The 22,140-nt window shown below is 43.8% G+C and overlaps 1 protein-coding gene across 1 annotated transcript; it reads left to right on the top strand.

Moving 5' to 3' along the window:
- Positions 1 to 113: 113 nt before the first annotated feature.
- Positions 114 to 20,996, top strand: CPA2 (carboxypeptidase A2). The gene is made up of 11 exons (XM_074958923.1): positions 114 to 178; positions 4,835 to 4,916; positions 7,400 to 7,534; positions 8,247 to 8,345; positions 9,741 to 9,842; positions 13,361 to 13,462; positions 14,911 to 15,021; positions 15,479 to 15,569; positions 16,526 to 16,725; positions 20,325 to 20,409; positions 20,812 to 20,996. Exons 1-11 carry the CDS (start codon positions 114 to 116, stop codon positions 20,994 to 20,996), a joined length of 1,257 nt encoding a protein of 418 aa, XP_074815024.1.
- The last annotated feature ends 1,144 nt before the right edge of the window (positions 20,997 to 22,140 follow it).

Genomic DNA, 22,140 nt, shown 5'->3' with positions numbered 1-22,140 from the left:
ATGGGATTTAGATACCACTTTAGTTGAAGAGGGAGGACATATCAGGCCCTTTATATAAATATGGCCTTGCTTGCTAAATCATTGGTCTTCTGTCTCTGGCTAACCCTTCAGACATGAGGCTGATTTTGTTCTTCAGCGCCCTCACTGGGGCTGCCTGGTGCCTAGAAACATTTGCTGGGTGAGTTATATTTTAACAGAAGATCTCTGATTCAAAGGCCATGTTATTCTAAAACTTTTTCATCTTTGAGTACCTTAATTGAAAAGGTCGGGGGCACATACTTTGCTTTTCATTAGCTAATTAGTTTTCACAAAATATCATCTTGGCTTTTTCTGTGCATCTCAGATCTTTTATTGAGAGGGATCATGATGCTGTTTTGACAGTCAGTGGTCCAGAGGAAGGACTAAAGTCTGTATAATGCACTTAATTATGTAGTACATCTAGAGCTGTAGAGGGCACAGCAGTTTGGTTCTCAGGGGTCTGAGGAAACAATTTCTTTTGATTGATCTGAGTTCACAAGAGAGTTGGGTTCATGCTACAGAGTCTGGGGTGGGGATTGATTTAAATTTCCCCAAAGTTCCGGTTTACCTGGGATTTTGCTTCAGCTTATTATAGAGCTAGGGATCAGCCTCAAAGGTACGGATCTGGAAGTGGATCTGAATCTCACCACAAAGTCTGAGAATGTTTGGACCCATGAGTTTGGTTTGGCTCATTATAGAAATAGGGTCCCATAAGGAAAATTAGAATCAGGTTCCAGATCCAAACTTGCCCAGAGCACAGGGGTGCTGAGATTCAGCGTTCTGATTTCTTGTTTACAGTCCCTTGAGGTTTGCTTTGAATTTTGAGGAAGCCTAAAAATGAAAAATGAAACTGAGTTGAAACTGCCCAGTTTCACACGGTTTTGATTCAGAACCATAATCTGCCCCCAAGTTCACTCAAAAGTGGACCAAGAGTAGCTCCAAACGTTCATGAATCTTGCAAAATAATCTGAGTTTAACCCCAATCCTGGGCAAGGGTTGTTCCTTTCAGTCCCAAAGTTTTGCACAGCTCAGCTTCAACTGTGTTCCTCAAGCATAAAGATTGATAGCTTCTGTTCATTTTTATCCTAGGTAGTGTCCCTGCAGATTCCTCTCTCTCTCTCTCTCTCTCTCTTTGGGTATAAATGTCTAATCTCTTTCAAAACCTTACTAAGTAATTTGTATTATAATATCTTACAGCATGAGGTTACACAGGTTTATTCACACATTGCATTAAAATATGTGCTTTAAGCCTTTTAATCTCATTAAGTGTATAAGAACTTGACTAAAATACAATACAAAATCTGATGGATGTCTGCTAGAATTTGGGAAATAGACACCAGATCCCAGTGAACAAACATCCATACATCACAAAAGCCTGTTTACTTAGCACATAATTTGCAACTTTCTTGACAGTCTAAGTGGAGTGGCCAAGGATTGCTAGGAGCCCGGATACTTCTCTCTCGTGTTAAGGGTGGTCCCACCAGATTTAAAATGAAGTATATTAGCAAGGGAAACTTGCACTGCTGTTTTCCCCGCTGTATCTGTTCTGTGTAAGTTTCTACTGTATGACTGGAAGCCAATGGACAATAGAAAAAAAGTAATTACTAGCTAAAATAACAGCACAAGTCAGCTGGCAGGTTTGCACCACCAGAGATGCAGAGCTCCCAGCTGTAACAGCAGAGCTACACGGGGACATGTACTGGGCTCTATGATTATTATTATGATTTAATATTTATATTACAGTAGCTTCTAGTGGCTCCAGTCAGAGCTCCATTGTTCTAGGTGTTACAAAACACATTCAAAATTCAGTCCCTGCCCCAGAAAAGCTTACAATCTAAGAAGGCAGATTACATACAAACAGGAGAAGGGGGAGAAAGAAAGATCATAGAATCATAGAATATCAGGGTTGGAAGGGACCTCAGGAGGTCATCTAGTCCAACCCCCTGCTCAAAGCAGGACCGATCCCCAATTAAATCATCCCAGCCAGGGCTTTGTCAAGCCTGACCTTAAAAACTTCTAAGGAAGGAGATTCCACCACCTCCCTAGGTAACATATTCCTCCTAGTGAAAAAGTTTTTCACCACCCTCCTAGTGAAAAAGTTTTTCCGAATATCCAACCTAAATCTCCCCCACTGCAACTTGAGACCATTACTCCTTGTTCTGTCATCTGCTACCACTGAGAACAGTCTAGAGCCATCCTCTTTGGAACCCCCTTTCAGGTAGTTGAAAGCAGCTATCAAATCCCCCCTCATTCTTCTCTTCAGCAGACTAAACATCCCCAGTTCCCTCAGCCTCTCCTCATAAGTCATGTGTTCCAGTCCCCTAATAATTTTTTTTGCCCTCCGCTGGACTCTCTCCAATTTTTGCACATCCTTCTTGTAGTGTGGGGCCCAAAACTGGACACAGTACTCCAGATGAGGCCTCACCAGTGTCGAATAGGGGGGAACAATCACGTCCCTCAATCTGCTGGCAATGCCCCACATATACATCCCAAAATGCCATTGGCCTTCTTGGCAACAAGGGCACACTGTTGACTCATATCCAGCTTCTTGTCCACTGTAACCCCTATGTCCTTTCCTGCAGAACTGCTGCCGAGCCATTCAGTCCCTAGTCTGTAGCGGTGCATGGGATTCTTCCGTCCTAAGTGCAGGACTCTGCACTTGTCCTTGTTGAACCTCATCAGATTTCTTTTGGCCCAATCGTCCAATTTGTCTAGGGCCCTCTGTATCCTATCCCTACCCTCCAGCGTATCTACCTCTCCTCCCAGTTTAGTGTCATCTACAAACTTGCTGAGGGTGCAATCCACACCATCCTCCAGATCATTTACGAAGATATTGAACAAAACCGGCCCCAGGACTGACCTTTGGGGCACTCCACTTGATACCGGCTGCCAACCAGACATGGAGCCATTGATCACTACCCGTTGAGCCCAACAATCTAGCCAGCTTTCTATCCACCTTATAGTCCAGTCATCCAGCCCATACTTCTTTAACTTGCTGGCAAGAATACTGTGGGAGACCGCGTCAAAAGCTTTGCTAAAGTCAAGGAACAACACGTCCACTGCTTTCCCTTCATCCACAGAGCCCGTTATCTCGTCATAGAAGGCAACTAGATTAGTCAGGCATGACTTGCCCTTGGTGAATCCATGCTGACTGTTCCTGATCACTTGCCTCTCCTCGAAGTGCTTCAGAATTGATTCCTTGAGGACCTGCTCCATGATTTTTCCAGGGACTGAGGTGAGGCTGACTGGCCTGTAGTTCCCAGGATCCTCCTTCTTCCCTTTTTTAAAGATGGGCACTACATTAGCCTTTTTCCAGTCGTCCGGGACTTCCCCCGATCGCCATGAATTTTCAAGATAGAATAAAAGATAGATAGAATAAAATAAATGCAAAATGACTCTCTTTTGGTCCATCCTGGAACCTTGTCAGCACTGAGTTTTCATGAGTTTATTGGCCTTTGGGACGCCTGTCTTTTGAAGCTGGAGACAAGAATGGAGAAGTGCATTATATATAATATCAAACTGTAGAGCTGATTTAATAGATTCATGGATTCCAAGGCCAGAAGGGACCACTGTGATAATCTAGTCTCTCCTCCTGCATAACACAGGCCATTGGACTTCCCTGAATTAATTCATGCTTCAAATCCAATAGCTGTGATTGTAGTACAGCATATATTTTAGGAAAAGGTCCAGTCTTGATTTAAAAATGTCCATTGATGAAGAATCTACCACAACCCTTAGTAAATTGCTCCAATGGTTAATTACTCTCACTGTGAAACAATTACACCTTGTTTCTAGTCTGAATTTGTCTAGCTTCAACTTCCAGCAATACAATCTTGTTATACCTTTGTATACTAGCCTGAAGAGCCCTCTGTTATCAACTGTCTCTTCTCCACGTCGGTACTTATAAACTGTGATCAAATCACCCCTTGATCTTTTATTTGATAAGATAAGTAGATTAAGCTCCTTGAGTCTCTCACTATAAGGTATGTTTTCCAACTCCTTAATCGTTCTCATGATTCGTCTCTGAAGCCTCTCCAATTTTTCAAACTCCTTCTTGAATTGTGAACACCAGAATTGGACACAGTATCCAGTAGTGGTCGTTCCAGTGCCAAACACAGAGGTAATATAACCTCCCTATTCCCACTCAGTATTTCCCTGTTTATATATTCAAGACCCACGGCCCTTTTAGCATCACACTGGGAGCTCATGTTTAGCTGATCATGGCCCCCAAATCTGTTATAGAGTCACTGCTTCCCAGGATAGGGTCCCACATCCTGTAAGTGTGGCCTGCATTCTTTTGTTCTTAGTCATCTGACCTACATTTGGTTGTAACACAACATATATTGTTTGACTGCCCTCAGCTCACCAAGCATAACAGATTGCTTTGTATCAGTGACCTGTCCTCTTCATGCCTTACCACTCCCCACATCTTTGTGTCGTCTGCAGACTTCATCAGTAACAAATATTTTCTTCCAGGTCAGCACAGAGCCAAGAACTGATCCCTGCTGGACCCCATTAGAAACACACCAACTCAATGTTGATTTCCCGTTTACATTTACACTTTGAAACCTATTAGCTAGCCAGTTTTTAATCCATTTAATATGTGCCATGGTGATTTTGTATCATGCTAGCTTTTTAATCAAAATATCGTGCAGTGCCAAGTCAAATGCCTTACAGAAATCTAAGTATATAACATCAACACAATATTACCATTATCAGCCACATTTGTAATCTCATCAAAAAATAACAGCAAGTTAATCTGACAAGATCTATTTTCCATAAGCCCATTTGATAAGATTTATTTCATTTTTTGTAGCGACCAGGTTCTTAGGGTGAAGGCAAACAGTGAAGAAGAGATTAACAAACTACAGCTGTTAGAAACACTGGAGCATCTTCAGGTGTGTCATTACACTTTCTACAGGCATTTGTTAATCTTTCAGACTGTGAGTTCTTCAGGGCAGGGATTGTGCCTCCCTTTTTCTGTTTGGAAATTGCTTATCACAACGTGGGAGCTGCCATAAATAAATAATAATAGTATAGAATAATAAAAATGTAGGGCTGGAGGGGACCTTGGGAGGTCTAGTCCTGTTCTCTGCACTGAGGCAGGACCAACATCCCTGACAAATGTTTGTCTAACTTATTCTTCAAAAGTTCCAATGATCAGGATTTCGCAACTGTCCTTGGTCCAGTGTTAATTACTCTTATAGTTAGAGAGTTTTTCCTAATATCTAACCTAAATCTCCCTTCCCGCAAATTAATCTGATTACTTCCTGTCCTACCTTCCATGGACATGGAGAATAATTAATCACCGTCCTCTTTGCAACAGCTCTTAACATATTTAAAGACTGTTATTAGGTCCCCCCCCTCCCCCGGTCTTCTTTTCTCCAGACTAAATAAAAGCCCAGGGTTTTTTTACCTTTCTTCATAGGTGAGGTTTTATTGTTTTTTGTCACTCCCCTCTGGACTCTCTTCAATTTGTCCACATCTTTCTTAAAGTGTGGGGCCCAAAACTGAACACAGTACTCTAGCTGAGACCTCACCAATGCCAAGCAGAGTGGAACAATAACCTCCCATTGTTACATATGATACTTCTGTTAATTTACCCCAGCATGATATTTAGTTTTTTTCACAACGGTGTCACGTTGCTGGTTCATGCTCAATATAAGAGGCATGATCTAGTAGTCTTAGCCCCATCCTGGAAACAGGAACTCCTGAGTTTGAATCCTGTATCTAATTGCGCCTGACCTAACAAAAGTCTGTCATAAATATAAAGGGAAGGGTAACCACCTTTCTGTATACAGTGCTATAAAATCCCTCCTGGCCAGAGGCAAAATCCTTTCACCTGTAAAGGGTTAAGAAGCTAAGGTAACCCCGCTGGCACCTGACCCAAAATGGCGAATGAGGGGACAAGATTCTTTCAAATCTGGAGGCGGGGGGGGGAACAAAGGGTTTGGTCTGTCTGTGTGATGCTTTTGCCGGGAACAGATCAGGAATGCAAGCCTTACAACTCCTGCACTCTAGGGTACAGATGTGGGGACCCACATGAAAGACCCCCCTAAGCTTATTCTTACCAATGTATATTCCTGTTTTTGTGTCTTTTTGTAACTTAAGGTTTTGCCTAGATAGAGTCTCTATGTTTTGAATCTGATTACCCTGTAAAGTATTTACCATCCTGATTTTACAGAGGTGATTCTTTTACCTTTCCTTTAAATAAAATTATTCTTTTAAGAACCTGATAGATTTTTCATTGTTCTTAAGACCAAGGGTTTGGGTCTATGTTCACCTGTACCAATTGGTGAGGATTATTATCAAGCCTTCCCCAGGAAAGGAGGTGTAGGGCTTGGGGGGATATTTTGGGGAAAGACGTCTCCAAGTGGTCTCTTTCCCTGTTCTTTGTTTAAAACAGTTGGTGGTGGCAGCATAGGGTTCAAGGACGAGGCAAAGTTTGTACCTTGGGGAAGTTTTTAACCTAAGCTGGTAAGAATAAGCTTAGGGGATCTTTCATGCAGGTCCCCCCATCTGTACCCTAGAGTTCAGAGTGGGGAAGGAACCTTGCCAAAGTCACTTTAAACTAGGGTGACCAGATGTCCCGATTTTATAGGGATAGTCCTGATATTTGGGGCTTTTTCTTATATAGGCACCTATTACCCCCCATCCCTAGTCCTGATTTTTCACACTTGCTAGCTGGTCACCCTACTTTAAACCTCTGTGTTTCAGTTTCCTCCTTTTAAAACAGGGATGATAATATGTATATACTGGTCTTCTACTGACAGTATGGTAATTAATGTATGTATGTATTGTGTTATGAGGAAGATAAGCATGATGTAAAACACTAGGCAGTATAGATTTTATCACCACTGGTGAGAACTTCTCTTAAAATTAATCTGTTTTATTTATTTGTATTTATATACATGCAAGATAAAATGTGCAACACTATAAAAGAAGCAAAAGCAACATATATAGTATCAGATAATCATCTATATATGGAGCATTTCTTGGAACTATAGCTGGTGAGGGGAAAATACAAGAGTCATAATAGATATGGTACAAAATCTCCTGTCACTTATGCTGCTGAAGTGCTATTGAAGTCAATGAAAATGCCAGCTTTTGTCTTTCCCAGGGCCTCTGTTTCCCTATTTGTGAAGTGAGGACAGTCATACTTATATGTTGCAAGGGTGTTGTGAAGCCCAGTAATGATTGTTTATATAGTGATTCGAGAGTCTCAGATAATGGAATATGCTAAAGTGTGAAGTGGTGCAAAACCAAAGGCGTTATCCCAACTTGGGGGAGTTAGACATTTTCGGGGCTTCTTGAGAGATGTTCCCCAAAGTCCATTTTTCTGAAATGATTCCTTGATCTGTATTGTTTGTCTTCTCTTCAGCTTGATTTCTGGCTACGCCCCTCAAACCCAGCACTTCCTGTGGATATTCGAGTCCCCTTTCCCAGTCTCCAAGCAGTCAAAGTCTTCCTGGAGTCCCACCACATCGAGTACTCTATTCTGCTGAAAGACCTGCAGGTAGACAAAAGTACTTCACTGATGCGTGATTTATTTCCCTAATCCCTGCATTTATGCTCATTGATGTTATTTGTAGTAGAAGCAATACACAGTGCTAAAGATTCTTGCCTCTCATAAGCCAACCTGTACCAATGCAGATTTCCCTAAATCTTGTGAAAACCAACTACAGATCTCACAACAGGGTACCAGATCAGTGATGCAGGGTCTGTTTTAAGTTCCTCTTTCCACATGGATAGGCATCCTTCTACTATTCTTTGTAGACCATGTATTTAGCTATTAAGAGTCTGACAACATTTTCCAAGAATGATGTTGGCTCCCCTCAAGTTACTAGAACCCTACATCACAGTGTGAGAAAAACATCTCTGTTTGGCACTGAACTGCGGGACTCTTGAAAAGCAGTATTTCCAACACACCAGCTAAATCCCGGTTAACTCTTTGCAGTACCAACCTTGCTCCTTTTTCAGGAATTCTGACACTATCCCCATTCAGCTTCATGAAACTTAATGTTGACCATTTAAATGCCAACAGTGTTACCTATTTCACTGCCTATGAGTTTAGTGAAACATCCAGCTGTTCTGCAGTTGTGTCTGGAGTCTGACACCAGGGCAGAGCTTGTGGGGAGTGCTGCAACTTCATTTCCCAATTCTGACACTTGATTAAAATCCTACCGAAGAAGTTGGCCTTCCTCACAGATTTGAATTGCTTGGTTTAGGTCATAATAGAGGAAGAAAAGCAAGAGATGGTCAACAATCAACAAAGGGAACGTGGCACAAGTAATTTCAACTATGGAGCTTATCACCCCTTAGAATCTGTAAGTATTTCAAGTTCAGCTCTTTGGGGGAGAGATTATTTAATTCTGTCCTGCTTTTGCATGTCACCGCCACTCAAACGTTCTTTGTAAGTATGTTGAATTCCTTCTTGTCTTCCTTTCTGCATTCTCCACAGTGGTTTTAATATCTCACACCATTACAAGTAGGTCTGCTGTGTTTTATAATGAGTTTATTTTGGACTCATCACATTGAGGGATTACTCTCTGTTGCTAAAAGGTAGGAATATTACAAGCAGGTGCTCAACAAACCTCTCCATACAGCTCTGCCAATATTTCTCATTTCCCTGTTATTCCAGTCTGGGGCCCAAACATAGCTCTATCAATTCACTTTAATCCAGGTCTGCAGCATCTCCATCCCAGTGCTGGGCTCCCATATTGTTAGGCTAGGTCTAGTTGCATGCATGGTCTCTTTCGTTGCTACAGGAACCAAGGTACCAGACTAGACGGAGCAATGATTTATTCATGTGTTGCAGGTCCTATTTTGCTGCATTATGTGGCCTCCTGTGTCTTGATGAACAGCTATTGAATGTCACACTTATTTTAGATAATAAAAATGCTAGGTGTATTGTCTCATCAAATTAAAATGTGTCTGATTTGGATCTCATGCTGGGTTTGTTTTTTTTACCAGTGTAACTTTATTGACTTCTGTGGAGTAACTGCAGATTTACCTTGGAATGACTGAGATCAGAGACAGGCCCACTAAGTGCACCAGAAAACTGATTTTATACAACTTTCTTCCATGTGACATTGGTTGTGACTGGCAGTGTGTGAGTTCAGTGTCAGAGATGACAGACCATCTTCCACGTTGCTCTAATGATCAGTCTGAAGATAGAGTGTTAGCCCATACCAAGGAGAGAGGGCTCAGGTCCCTCCTTTGGGAGAATGGCATCAAACAATACCCTCCAGGGAACCCCCTTCTCTGGCCTACACCCAGAGCAATGTTGGGGGGCTTTAGAGGAAGCTAATTCTAGCCCTTTTCAGCCAAGAAAGGTCTGCTGTGATGCAGAGCTTTTGAGGGCAACAATTGGGAAGTAAGGGGGTGAAGAATGAGGGGATCCCCTTCTCAGAAATATGTGGTCTAAATTGCTTTTGTGTAGGATCTTTTTTATAAACTGCACCCCAAAATGCTTTGCAGAATTAGATAATTCCACATCAGAGCTACTAGATAATAGCTGAAAGAGAGAAAAATGAAGCTGTACAGGCAAGAGAGAAGAGAGGTGTTTTGTGAGGGTGGAAAGTAAATGGAAAGTGAAGCTGAGAAATACAGGCAGGCTGCAGGTAGCAAGCACTACAGAGGAGAAAGCTCTCACATCAACGCAAGGATTAGCATAAAAATATTTGATAGAATATAAACTCTGTCATTATTTTAAATTTTAGATTTATGCAGCACTGGATGATCTTGCAGCTGAGTACCCCAGCCTTGTGAGCAAGCAAAAGATTGGAGAGTCTTATGAAAAGCGGCCCATGTACATTCTCAAGGTATTGTTCCTGTGCATATAACAGCAACTTTACATTTCTCTAACACCTGTCCGTCCAAAACATCCCAAAGCATCTAGAGAGAGAAATCACTCCACCCACCACTAAACTGCAGCCACCGCCAGTCGTTAATGCAACAGCTGTTCAGCAGAACCGAGTAACACTTTTTAAAAATAACTTTGCCAAGGGGATACTGCAGCAGGCGGCTTTATGGAATTATCCACATGTGAATTTGGCCAGGACCCTGGGCCAACACCCTGACTCTTGCAAAAAAGTATTATGGGATCTTTAATCACTGCAAATAATCAGAACTTTGTGTTTATGCCTCAGGGTCTTCAGTATCCTTGAAAAACTGGAACCTTGGTTTGCAAAAATAGAAAAAAACCTGACTCATTCCAAATATTGGCTTTGTTCAATTTATGTTGGTCCAAATGGGAAAGCCACTGTCATGCGTGAGATTGAGTCGCTTACTTAGCTCTTAGGTGGTACTGTGCCAAAGATGCTCATTTAGAATAATGGTACATACCCTTAATTTTTGTTGGATCCTGGCTGCCTTAACAACAGATATGAATAAGGGGCCCATATGGGGCTGGTGAAGATATTATGTGTGTACACAGCGGCTTCCTCACCAGAAATAGAGGAGAACAGGGAGCAGAATCATAGAATCATAGACTATCAGGGTTGGAAGGGACCTCAGGAGGTCATCTAGTCCAACCCCCTGCTCAAAGCAGGACCAATCCCCAACTAAACCATCCCAGCCAGGGCTTTGTCAAGCCTGACCTTAAAAACTTCTAAGTGTAACCCTTCTGCCCATCAGAGTTGGCAGCAACAAGGGCCGGGTTCAATATCTAGGGGATCCATTCCAATAACACAATGCAAACCGGCTCGAGCCCCCACCCAGTGACCTGGGACAAATATATACCACCCCCGCTGGGCGCCTCCAAGAGGCAATACTTCCCCTTTTGCAAGCACATAGTCTGAGTGTAGCAAAAAGCCTTTTAATAACAGAGAGAAACAATGTGGCATTATGTTGGGGAAACACCACCAACAGGATTCATAACACAACCCATGAGCAAAAAAAAACCACCCCAAGCAAATTGGGGCATGCCCCTTTCCCTCGGGTTCTTGAGTCCCAGCACCCAAACGTCTCTTGAGTCCAGCAATCCACTAATCACCCAAAGTCCAAAAAGTCCAGCCCCAGAGTTCAAAAGTTCATCTGCATAGTGTTACTCCCCAGTCTGGCTAAAATGTGCCTGTGTGTGGGGGAAAGGGGTAAGGGGCACCTTACGTGTCCTGAAGCTGACTGCCCCACAGGGCTCTGCTCTGCTCCACCACGACCGGCTCCGCTCTGCACCGCTCGCCGTCTCACGAACAGCTCTGCTCAGCTCGCCGTCTCACAAACACACCGCTGTCTCACGAACGGCTCCACTCCACCACGACCGGCTCTGCTCTGCACCGCTTGCTGTCTCAAGAACAGCTCTGCTCAGCTCACTGTCTCATGAATGGCTCCGCTCTGCACAGCTCGCCGTCTCACGAACACACCGCTGCACTCCAGATCTTCTGGCTCCCCACTACTTGACACAGTGCTCAGTGATTTCAGCTCTTAATGATTTCAGCTCTCAGTGATTTCAGCTCATAGTAGTGGGGGCCTTAGTGCTGGTGCACCTTAAGGCCAAAGTGAATGCAGCACAGTACCTGTAGCAAGACTCTTAATAGACCCAAAATTAGCTCTGACATTCCACAGTGGAGAGAGACAGAGGTGCAATTGGTGCTTCAGGCCCTCACAAAGGGGCCCACACCACCAGGTACTAATACCTGTCTCAAGTCTCTCTCAATTCACACAGTTTTGGAACCCATGACCCTTGCCTAGCGAGTGCTACTTAGTTGATGGTGAGTCCCTCCATCATAGCAAAAGGCCAAGTACAGTTCCAAGCACAGTTCCCATAATCAGGGTAATAACAATTTATTCTTCCTGCCCCAATAACAGAGACACTGGGGATCCCACAGCAGCCGAAGTGACCATTTGGGCAGCTATGGCCTCAGTCTAGGCGGGGTGGGTGTGCCTATGCAAATGAGATCAGCCCCTAAAGTTTTTTTTCCACAACTTGCCACACCTCACCACCAGATGTCAGGGTGGAGCTCACCCTGACACTGCTTACATAAGGAAGGAGATTCCACCACCTCCCTAGGTAACCCATTCCAGTGTTTCACCGCCCTCCTAGTGAAAAAGTTTTTCCTAATATCCAACCTAAACCTCCCCCACTGCAACTTGAGACCATTACTCCTCGTTCTGTCATCTGCTACCACTGAGAACAGTCTAGAGCCATCCTCTTTGGAACCCCCTTTCAGGTAGTTGAAAGCAGCTATCAAATCCCCCCTCATTCTTCTCTTCAGCAGACTAAACAATCCCAGTTCCCTCAGCCTCTCCTCGTAAGTCATGTGTTCCAGTCCCCTAATAATTTTTGTTGCCCTCTGCTGGACTCTCTCCAATTTTTCCACATCCTTCTTGTAGTATGGGGCCCAAAACTGGACACAGTACTCCAGATGAGGCCTCACCAGTGTCGAATAGAGGGGAACGATCACGTCCCTCGATCTGCTGGCAATGCCCCTTCTTATACATCCCAAAATGCCATTGGCCTTCTTGGCAACAACGGCACACTGTTGACTCATACCCAGCTTCTCGTCCACTGTAATCCCTAGGTCCTTTTCTGCAGAACGGCTGCCTAGCCATTCGGTCCCTAGTCTGTAGCGGTGCATTGGATTCTTCCATCCTAAGTGCAGGTCTCTGCACTTGTCCTTGTTGAACCTCATCAGATTTCTTTTGGCCCAATCCTCCAATTTGTCTAGGGCCCTCTGTATCCTATCCCTACCCTCCAGCGTATCTACCTCTCCTCCCATTTTAGTGTCATCTGCAAACTTGCTGAGGGTGCAATCCACACCATCCTCCAGATCATTTATGAAGATATTGAACAGAACCGGCACCAGGACCGACCCTTGGGGCACTCCACTTGATACCGGCTGCCAACTAGACATGGAGCCATTGATCACTACCCGTTGAGCCTGACAATCTAGCCAGCTTTCTATCCACCTTATAGTCCATTCATCCAGTCCATACTTCTTTAACTTGCTGGCAAGAATACTGTGGGAGACTGTGTCAAAAGCTTTGCTAAAGTCAAGGAACACCACATCCACTGCTTTCCCCTTATCCAGAGAGCCAGTTATCTCGTCAGAGAAGGCAATTAGATTAGTCAGGCATGACTTGCCCTTGGTGAAGCTGTGGCAAAAACTGCAAATGACAATGTTAAGTCAATGAACTAGTAAATCTGGCAAGATTACCAGCAGCATTAAGGCAAATATCCCATCACAGGGTCTGATTCTCCACTCCATTACACCAGTTTTATGCCATGCAACTCCGTTTCTTTTCAATCATTTTCGATATTTCAGATGGAAAAACGAGTGGGATAGGATATGAGAGGACTCACGCTAGTGAGGGTTTTTAAAGTTTATGTTTCGTTTTGCAGTTCAGCACTGGAGGAACCAACCGTCCTGCCATTTGGCTCGATGCCGGTATCCACTCCCGAGAATGGATCACCCAGGCAACTGCACTGTGGACAGCTAAAAAAGTTAGTGGATTGACTTTCTTTTCTCCTGGGATGGCTACTGACTATTATTGATTGATAAAACATTTAAAAGAATACATTGCCTATATACAGCACCTTTCATGAAAAGATACCAGAATGGTCTGCTGCATATACTTTACCAACCAAGGTTTATAGGGATTGCTTCACCCACCCATGAAATACACCTACTTCTGGGGTGGAACATGGCAGTTGTTTAACACTGCACAGAAATTTAAAACAGGTGGTGAAAAATGCTGTATACAATTGAAACTGGAAGGGGAATTTTAGGTCAGAAAAAAGCAATTTGGTCAGGACATCAAATTTAATAGCCCTACTCTTGTGAAAAGTCACATGATATCTTTAACAGCAAATGTCAGTAATTCAGTTTTATGTCTCATCTGCACTTCCAGCAACACACTGACTCCTATCACTACATGAAGACATTAATTCATTATTGCCTCTGAGAGAAAAAACAACACCTACTGTGAGAAAACAGCTTATTCATAAATCTGCAGTATATTTTACACAGATCAAGGGCTTGATTCTCCATTCTGACTTAGTGTTTTACACCCATTTTGCTCTCATTTTGCAGAGGAATAAATGGTTACACAGCATGCAAGGCAGAAGAGAGTCAGGCCCTAGATGTTCTTTTGTAGATACATTTTTATTTCCTTTCTACTTTGAATTTGTACTGTGACCCAACCAGAATTTGGTACAGTATTAGCATGGCAAGTATTCTATAATGATCTAACATAACCCAGAATCAACTGTATTGATTTTTATGCAGTAAATAATGCTTTACTTGTCTGTAGCACTTTTTATCTAAAGATCTCGGATGGCTTTACAGCCATTTATTTCAGTCTCGTAGCTCCTTTTTGCGGTATGTCAGTCTTACTAGCCTCACAACTAATGGAAAACTGAGGCACAGAGAGGTTAAATGACTTGCCCAAGGTCTCACAGTGAATCACTGACAGAGCTGAGAATAGTGTCCAGGAGTCATGACTCCCAATGCTGTGCTTTCACCACTACCCTACATCTGTACAATTACATATTGTTTAGAGACAGTCACACCAATACAACAGATGACGTACCAACAAGACAGTAACTTTTAAAGTGTCTCTTATTTGTCATCAAGTTTCAGGGCTCACGTTCCACTGAAATGAATAAGGGTGGTTCACACCCCTCAGAGCAATTGTTTCAGTCTGCGGTCCCAGAGAGAAAGAGTCTCACTGGGAAGGTTATCTTTGCCAACAGAAGGGCCAAAAAATTAAATTATTTTAAAATGTGAGCATAAATTCTGCTGAAAATGACTAAGCCACCAGAGAAATGCAGCTGTATTGTACACTCCAACCCTGCTTAACCCAATCCCAGTACATAACGATTACAGTATGAACATTTGGGGAAGAAGCAACTGTGATAAGCATGTTAGAATGTATTTTGTCTCTGCTTAGATTGCGTCTGAGTATGGGAACAATATATCTGTCACCTCCCTGTTAAACAGAATGGACATTTTCCTGCTGGTTGTCACAAACCCTGATGGATATGCATTCACTCATACCAACGTGAGTAACCACGGTGTGATTACACCCCCATTTCCAAACCGAATCAGGCACTTCTGGAAGCTGGGCAGTGATCTGCCATGCCATCAAAAAATTGAAAGTTTTGTTTTAGAAAAACATGTTCAGAAGATCCCTATTTAGCCTTGTAAAGGTAAATCACAGTAGGGTAGGGTCACCACAGAGACCTACTGAGCCATCTAATCCATCATTGTTCCCTTCTGGGTATTCACCAGTGCTTCCACAGCTTCCCTTTGTCCACCCCCCTAGCCAGTTTAGCAGAAGTCATGTTAGGCTTCTCTCTTGCACTTATAGATTCATAGATTCCACGGTCAGAAGGGACAATTGTGATAATCTAGGCTGAGCTTCCCTTATAGATGAATGGTAGCTATTTCTGACTGGATGCTTTAATGAAATCACCAAGCTTTGCTCCTTTTGAGCCCATTATGGTTCTTTATTTCAGAATCGTTTGTGGCGGAAGACACGTTCTAAGAATTCTGGGAGCCTGTGCTTTGGAGTTGATCCAAACAGGAACTGGGATGCAGGCTTTGGAGGTAGAAGAAGAGTTTTCAGCTACAGTTGTCACTACCAAAGCTGTTTCCCTTCCATGTACCTAGTCACAGGGGGACAATCTAGGAGTTTTTAAAAGTGACATGCAAAATATAGGCATCTCTACCATTATAGAGCTGAATGCCTAGAGTATGTCAGGCTAAACAGGGCATCTAACACATTTACTCATTCAAAGGATTTTTTGCTTAGGTTTCAGTATGGTCTAGCTCTGCTTGGGTCAATGTCTCTTTCATCAATGTGACATCCCTCCCAGCATGCACTCTGCTGAGGCTGTCACATCACTCCCTCTACTATTGGCCTCTAGACTGTCAGGTAAATGCATTATTTACCTGGAGGCCTGGAAGGATTCTATTTGGTTTTGGGTTTTTTTATAAAATAAGATGGATGAGATCAACTATTTTCAGCTTCCCCCTGTTATTATTGACTTACATTTCTGCATCAGCTTAGAAGAAAAATGTCTATCAGCTCACATGTTGTATATTCAAAAGTTAATGGATGAGATTCTGATCTCTATTATACTAGTGTAAATCCAGGGTAACTCTACTGAAGCCAGTGGAAGTATTCCAGGTTTACAATGGTGTTACTGAGATCAGAATCTGGCCCAATGGATGCAGGAGCCCACATCATAAGAGATTCAGAAATAAAATGGTAAAAACTGATAGTAATCGTATTTCATCAGAGTAATTTCTTGATAGATTGCCAGGGAGCAAAAGAAGGCATGAGTTATCTATCAGTTGTAGCAATATGCCTTTGTCTAATTTTCACTCTCTCTAAATACTTTTCTATCATCTATCAGTATGTCAGGCCTTGTCCCTGAGAAAAGACCTCTGGCTAGAGTTTTCACTGTACAGTATTAGGCAACTTCATCTTTGTGTCAATCTTGAATTCCCTTGAGTTATAGTTTTACAGATTAGCCTTTGATCCTCACTTGCACCAACAGGCCCTGGAGCCAGTACCAACCCCTGCTCTGATTCTTACCATAGACCCAGCGCCAACTCAGAAGTGGAAGTAAAAAATGTCGTAAACTTTATCAAGAGCCATGGGAAGATCAAGGCCTTCCTCACCCTTCACAGCTACTCTCAGCTTCTGTTGTTCCCCTTTGGGTATAAGTGCACCAACCCTGCTGACTACAAAGAGCTGGTGAGATACAGCAGCTTCTTGACCCTCAGCCTTTCTCTGTCCTGACTGAGTTGCGTTTCATATTTTGAGTGTTAGCCAAGTATTAAAATGACATTTTTAACACAATAACCATGGGCTAAATTCTCCCCTCACATGTACTGGAGCAACTTCATTAAAATCAATTTGGCTCCTCAAGTGTGATTGAAATGAGAATCTGCCCCCATACACTATCTTCCCTCCCTCATTGTTTCGCTTACGGTTGTTACTTTGAACATGTCTCTAACCTACACATTCTTCAGGTGGTTTTTCTTGCTTACACCACTCGTCCATCTCAACATTAGTAGTTCTGTGGAACAGATCATTTGCTCATGTTTCATCTTTGTTGCCCAACACTCTGTGCCATATGTTAAAACTGGATGGACTGGAACCCAGATACTTGAAACTTTGTATTGTTGATATTGTCTGACCATCTAGTTTCAAGGATAATTCTACAGTGTTCATCTGATTGAAATTACATGCCATATTTTCTGGTTTTCCTCTGCTTATTTTGAGCCCATGCCTTGCTGTGAGGGAGTGAAGGCTCAGATGATTTGGTCATCGGCCCTGGGGTCGGTTTCGTTCAATATCTTCATTAATGATCTGGAGGATGGTGTGGATTGCACCCTCAGCAAGTTTGCAGACGACACTAAACTGGGAGGAGTGGTAGATACGCTGGAGGGTAGGGATAGGATACAGAGGGCCCTAGACAAATTGGAGGATTGGGCCAAAAGAAATCTGATGAGGTTCAACAAGGACAAGTGCAGAGTCCTACACTTAGGACGGAAGAATCCAATGCACCGCTACAGACTAGGGACCGAATGGCTCGGCAGCAGTTCTGCAGAAAAGGACCTAGGGGTTACAGTGGACGAGAAGCTGGATATGAGTCAACAGTGTGCCCTTGTAGCCAAGAAGGCCAATGGCATTTTGGGATGTATAAGTAGGGGCATTGCCAGCAGATCGAGGGACGTGATCGTTCCCCTCTATTCGACATTGGTGAGGCCTCATCTGGGTACTGTGTCCAGTTTTGGGCCCCACACTACAAGAAGGATGTGGAAAAATTGGAGAGAGTCCAGCGGAGGGCAACAAAAATGATTAGAGGACTGGAACACATGACTTATGAGGAGAGGCTGAGGGAGCTGGGATTGTTTAGTCTGCAGAAGAGAAGAATGAGGGGGGATTTGATAGCTGCTTTCAACTACCTGAAAGGGGGTTCCAAAGAGGATGGATCTAGACTATTCTCAGTGGTAGCGGATGACAGGACAAGGAGTAATGGTCTCAAGTTGCAGTGCGGGAGATTTAGGTTGGATATTAGGAAAAACTTTTTCACTAGGAGGGTGGTGAAACACTGGATTGCGTTACCTAGTGTTAGCCGATGGCCAGGGATGTTTGGTGAGGTGCCAGCTATGCCCGTTTATACCATCCGTGACTTTAACCGCTAGGACGCACTGTCCCTTCGCGGCGGGCAGCCCGGGCTAGGCTGACGGATGCCCCAAGGTCCTAACCACCCGTGACTTTAACTGCTAGAGCTCAGAGCTCCTTCGCAGCGAGCAGTCAACACTGACTGACAGGTGCCCCAATGGCAGCACTAAGAGCCTCTCCACACCCGTGACTTTAACTGCTAGAGCTCAGAGCTCCTTCGCAGCGGGCAGTCAGGATTGACTGACAGGTGCCCCAAGAGTTTGCCCCGTGGAGGCGGCACAACTCAACGCTAGGCTCTTAGTACTCTCACCTAATGGCCAGGCTTTGTAGCCAAAACGGCTGAGGTTCTTTAATTGTGTTGGCTGCTTTACAGTAAACCAGAGAAACAAGTCAGGCTTATGCATAAATGGTTACCAAAATTTATTAAACTAGATTCTAATCATGTGGTTACAAAATTGCTAGTGCCTACTTATTTAAGTGTAGAGATGTTACACACACAAACAAGTTACAAAACTGAAGCTACAATCCCAAAGAAAGAAAACAAAGTATAGAGCTCTATTTCAAAATATGTGTACACTAAAGATAGGAGATCAGGTGTGGGTGCTTCTTACCCTCCTTGCATCTCTCGATTCCAGCGGTGTCAAGCCAGGATCGGTCACTCAATTCCGCGGAAAGACGAATAAGGGACAAGGCTTAGGGACCCTCTTAGCTGCAGAAGCCTTGGGAGGCTGTCACTTATCTGACCAGCAGATAGATAGTGAAAAGCACTCAAAAATCATGGTGCTGTAGGTCCCCTACTTATACCTCTGTACTCCTTTATTCTCTTTCTCCTTTCTATGCTAAATTGGGGCTGGTCTGTCGGGGTGACGCCAGCTCTCGCAAGAGTAGTTCACACTTGCAAGGGAGAAACAATAAGTTTCGACTACTGGACACTTCTTTTATAAGGGTAAATATTTTCCCACCTAGGATGTTGGTGTGTGTGCATCATGCTGTTTTAGTAGGGGCTAAGAGCCATGTCTGTCACAGCGCCTCTGCCTGCTGTGAGCCCAATTGTTGTATACGTTCCCAGAGGCACATTGTCGCAGCACACCTGTGCTTCACTCAGCTTCAAAGGCTGTGCTGGAATTCATGTTAAGTGCCCTGTGGTTTTTGGCTCCCGTGTGTTTCCAGCAATGCTGGTCTGAGAGGGGGGGCTGGCTGTCTGGCTACATCTAGGGAGGTGGTGGAATCTCCTTCCTTAGAAGTTTTTAAGGTCAGGCTTGACAAAGCCCTGGCTGGGATGATTTAATTGGGGATCGGTCCTGCTTTGAGCAGGGGGTTGGACTAGATGACCTCCTGAGGTCCCTTCCAACCCTGATATTCTATGATTCTATGTAAAGCACACAGTCCTGACAGCAATCTGGGTAAGAGAGATCAAGATCAAGACTGAAGAAGAAAGACAGAGAGGGCGACCAAAGAAGTGGTGGGATGTTATAAATGAAGACTTGTTAGCAGGTGCTGTGACAAAGATAAGACATTGAATTGATCATTTTGGAGGGAGAGGACTCATAGAGTGGACTCCATTTGATGGGATTAATGCAAAAAAGAAGAAGACAATATCTTTAAAGTAGAAATCCCTACTTGTGTAAACAGGTGGTGTCTCAGCACCCTGTTCCCAACACAGTATACTCACACACACTGGATCTAGTCCCAACTTCCTGGTTCTCTTTAAGTACGAGAACATCCACAGTTACATTAGATAGGATAACATAATACGAATATTAATATTTTTAAGAACTACACACCATGTATGTATCAAACCATACACCAACCACTAACTCATGGGAATTTGGAAGAAACTTTCCCAATGGGGAAATTATACTATAATTATCCATGGGACTTTCTTGCACTTTCCTCTAAAGCACATAGTATGGGCCACTGCCAGCCAGGATACCTCCCAAAATATTGTAAACTTGGTGGATGCTGTAGCTAGTGTCTAGCTATACAGCAATTCAGACGTTAATAGATTCAGTACAACTAATTTTTGGTGGGTGAGGGTTGGCTCTAAACCAATTTGGATATTTTCTTAAATGAGGTTTGGGGTAGAAACTCTCCCCTGTTTTAGTTTGAATGTTTAATCTTCCTAATCTGACTTCTTCCTGGCTCTTCCATGATCCCTCTAGAACGCCGTGGGGAAAGCTGCTGCCAGTGCTCTGACTTCACTGTATGGCACGACATATAAAGTGGGGCCCATTTGCTCAACTATCTGTAAGTATTGAGCAGTTCTGAGTTTGATGGGCTGTAGTGGGGGAAGGGTCCACTCCTCCCTCCTCAAGGTGAGGACTTCATCCCACTAGAAGGGGTCAATGATGGGTCAATGGGATCCCTCACTAATTGCCAACTGATCCCCCACAGGCTGACCTAATGTCTGACCCACACCAGTGTTACCTTTATAGAGCCCACTCCCAGAAATTCAGTGCAGTCTGAGTAGTGCACACCCAGCCCTAATAAGTCCCTTTACTTCCTCATATAGGACCTGACCCTGAAAGGTACCAAGCATGCTCATCTCCAGTGGACTCCATCCACTAGCCAGCACTGGTGCACCTGGACACAAGCCAGCTCAGTACAGTCTCCATCTCACCCAGTGTGGTTTCTCTCTCTCTCTTTCAGACCAAGCCAGTGGAGGAAGTATTGACTGGTCCTATGATTATGGCATCAAATACTCCTTCGCCTTTGAGTTGCGAGACACAGGTCGCTACGGCTTCCTTCTGCCAGCCAGTCAAATCATCCCTACTGCAGAAGAGACCTGGCTCGGTCTGCTGAAGATCATGGAGCATGTGCGAGACAATCACTAACAGAAGTGGGGAGGCAAATCAACAGTATAAAAAGGACGAAGCCAACAGTCATTTAGAAAACAAACCCCCAATCTGATTCCTTTGTACTAATGTAGTAGTATATTCAGCCGATGAAAAGCCCTGTGTATGTTCAAACTACTTAGTGATGCGTCTGTCTGTAAAGATTCCTTGCTGTACATCTCTTGTCCCTGCCTTTGCTTTTCCATCTGTGGAATTCTTACACAGCGTCAAAATGTTAGGACCAGGCCAATATTCTGTAACAGACCCTTTTGTGGGTCTTCAGAAAGAAACACAGGTAGCGGCCTGTGAGTAAGGCAAGAGTAAACTCGTAGACTTCAAGGTTAGAAGGGACCATCAGGATCATCTTTTCTGACCTCCTGCACATCACAGGCCACAGAACCTCACCCACCCACTCTTGTAACAGACCCCTAACCTCTGGCTGAGTTACTGAAGTCCTCAAATCATGGTTTAAAGACTTAAAGTTACAGAGAATCCACCATTTACACTAGTTTAACCCTGCAAGTGACCCATGCCCCATGCTGTGGAGGAAGGTGAAATCTACCCCAGGGTTCCATCAGAATAGGGTGGAAAATTTGACTGCCATTATTATTGGTAATTGTGCCCAGTCAGGCAAAAATACAGGCCACTTACCAGATGGGCGAAGAGGCCAGTGGGGGGACCTGCACTGGGGTGGCGATAGGAATGTGGTGGAACAATTACAATGTGGCAGGAGGAGGCTGCTTGTGGGTTCAGAGAAGATGGGAATTATTTGCCTTGGAGTGGAGGAAACATAAGTCCTATGGGCTGTGCGTGTGACACAGCATCCTGGTCCAGGTTCCAGCAAATCTGTCTCTGCGTGAAACAACTTCAATCCAAGCCTCTATCAGTTACTCCCAGCATCTGAATTTTTAGCTCATGTCCCCCAATTGCTCAGTCCCCAGCACCAGTATTAAACTGCCTCCCTATCTGTGTTAACAATCCGGTTTTTGCTTTTCACCTGACCTGTCTTAGGTTTCCTCAAAGTTTCTTCTTTTGCAATGAAAATAAAACAAACTTCCTTCACCTGCTTTCAGAACTGCGATTCCGCAGACCTGGCACCATCTCTCCTGCTGGTATCCCATCTCTGGGACAGCGACAAGCGCCG

Source organism: Natator depressus, chromosome 1 (assembly GCF_965152275.1).
Source record: "Natator depressus isolate rNatDep1 chromosome 1, rNatDep2.hap1, whole genome shotgun sequence".
In the NCBI taxonomy this organism is placed as follows: domain Eukaryota; kingdom Metazoa; phylum Chordata; order Testudines; family Cheloniidae; genus Natator; species Natator depressus.
This window is presented reverse-complemented; position numbering and strand designations above follow the sequence as displayed.

Coding starts and splice junctions, on each gene's coding strand:
- CPA2 (XM_074958923.1), top strand. CDS start 114: ATGAGGCTGATTTTGTTCTTCAGCGCCCTCACTGGGGCTGCCTGGTGC. Junction 9,843..13,360: donor GGCCCATGTACATTCTCAAG/GTATTGTTCCTG, acceptor TTCGTTTTGCAG/TTCAGCACTGGAGGAACCAA. Junction 15,570..16,525: donor CTGGGATGCAGGCTTTGGAG/GTAGAAGAAGAG, acceptor TTGCACCAACAG/GCCCTGGAGCCAGTACCAAC.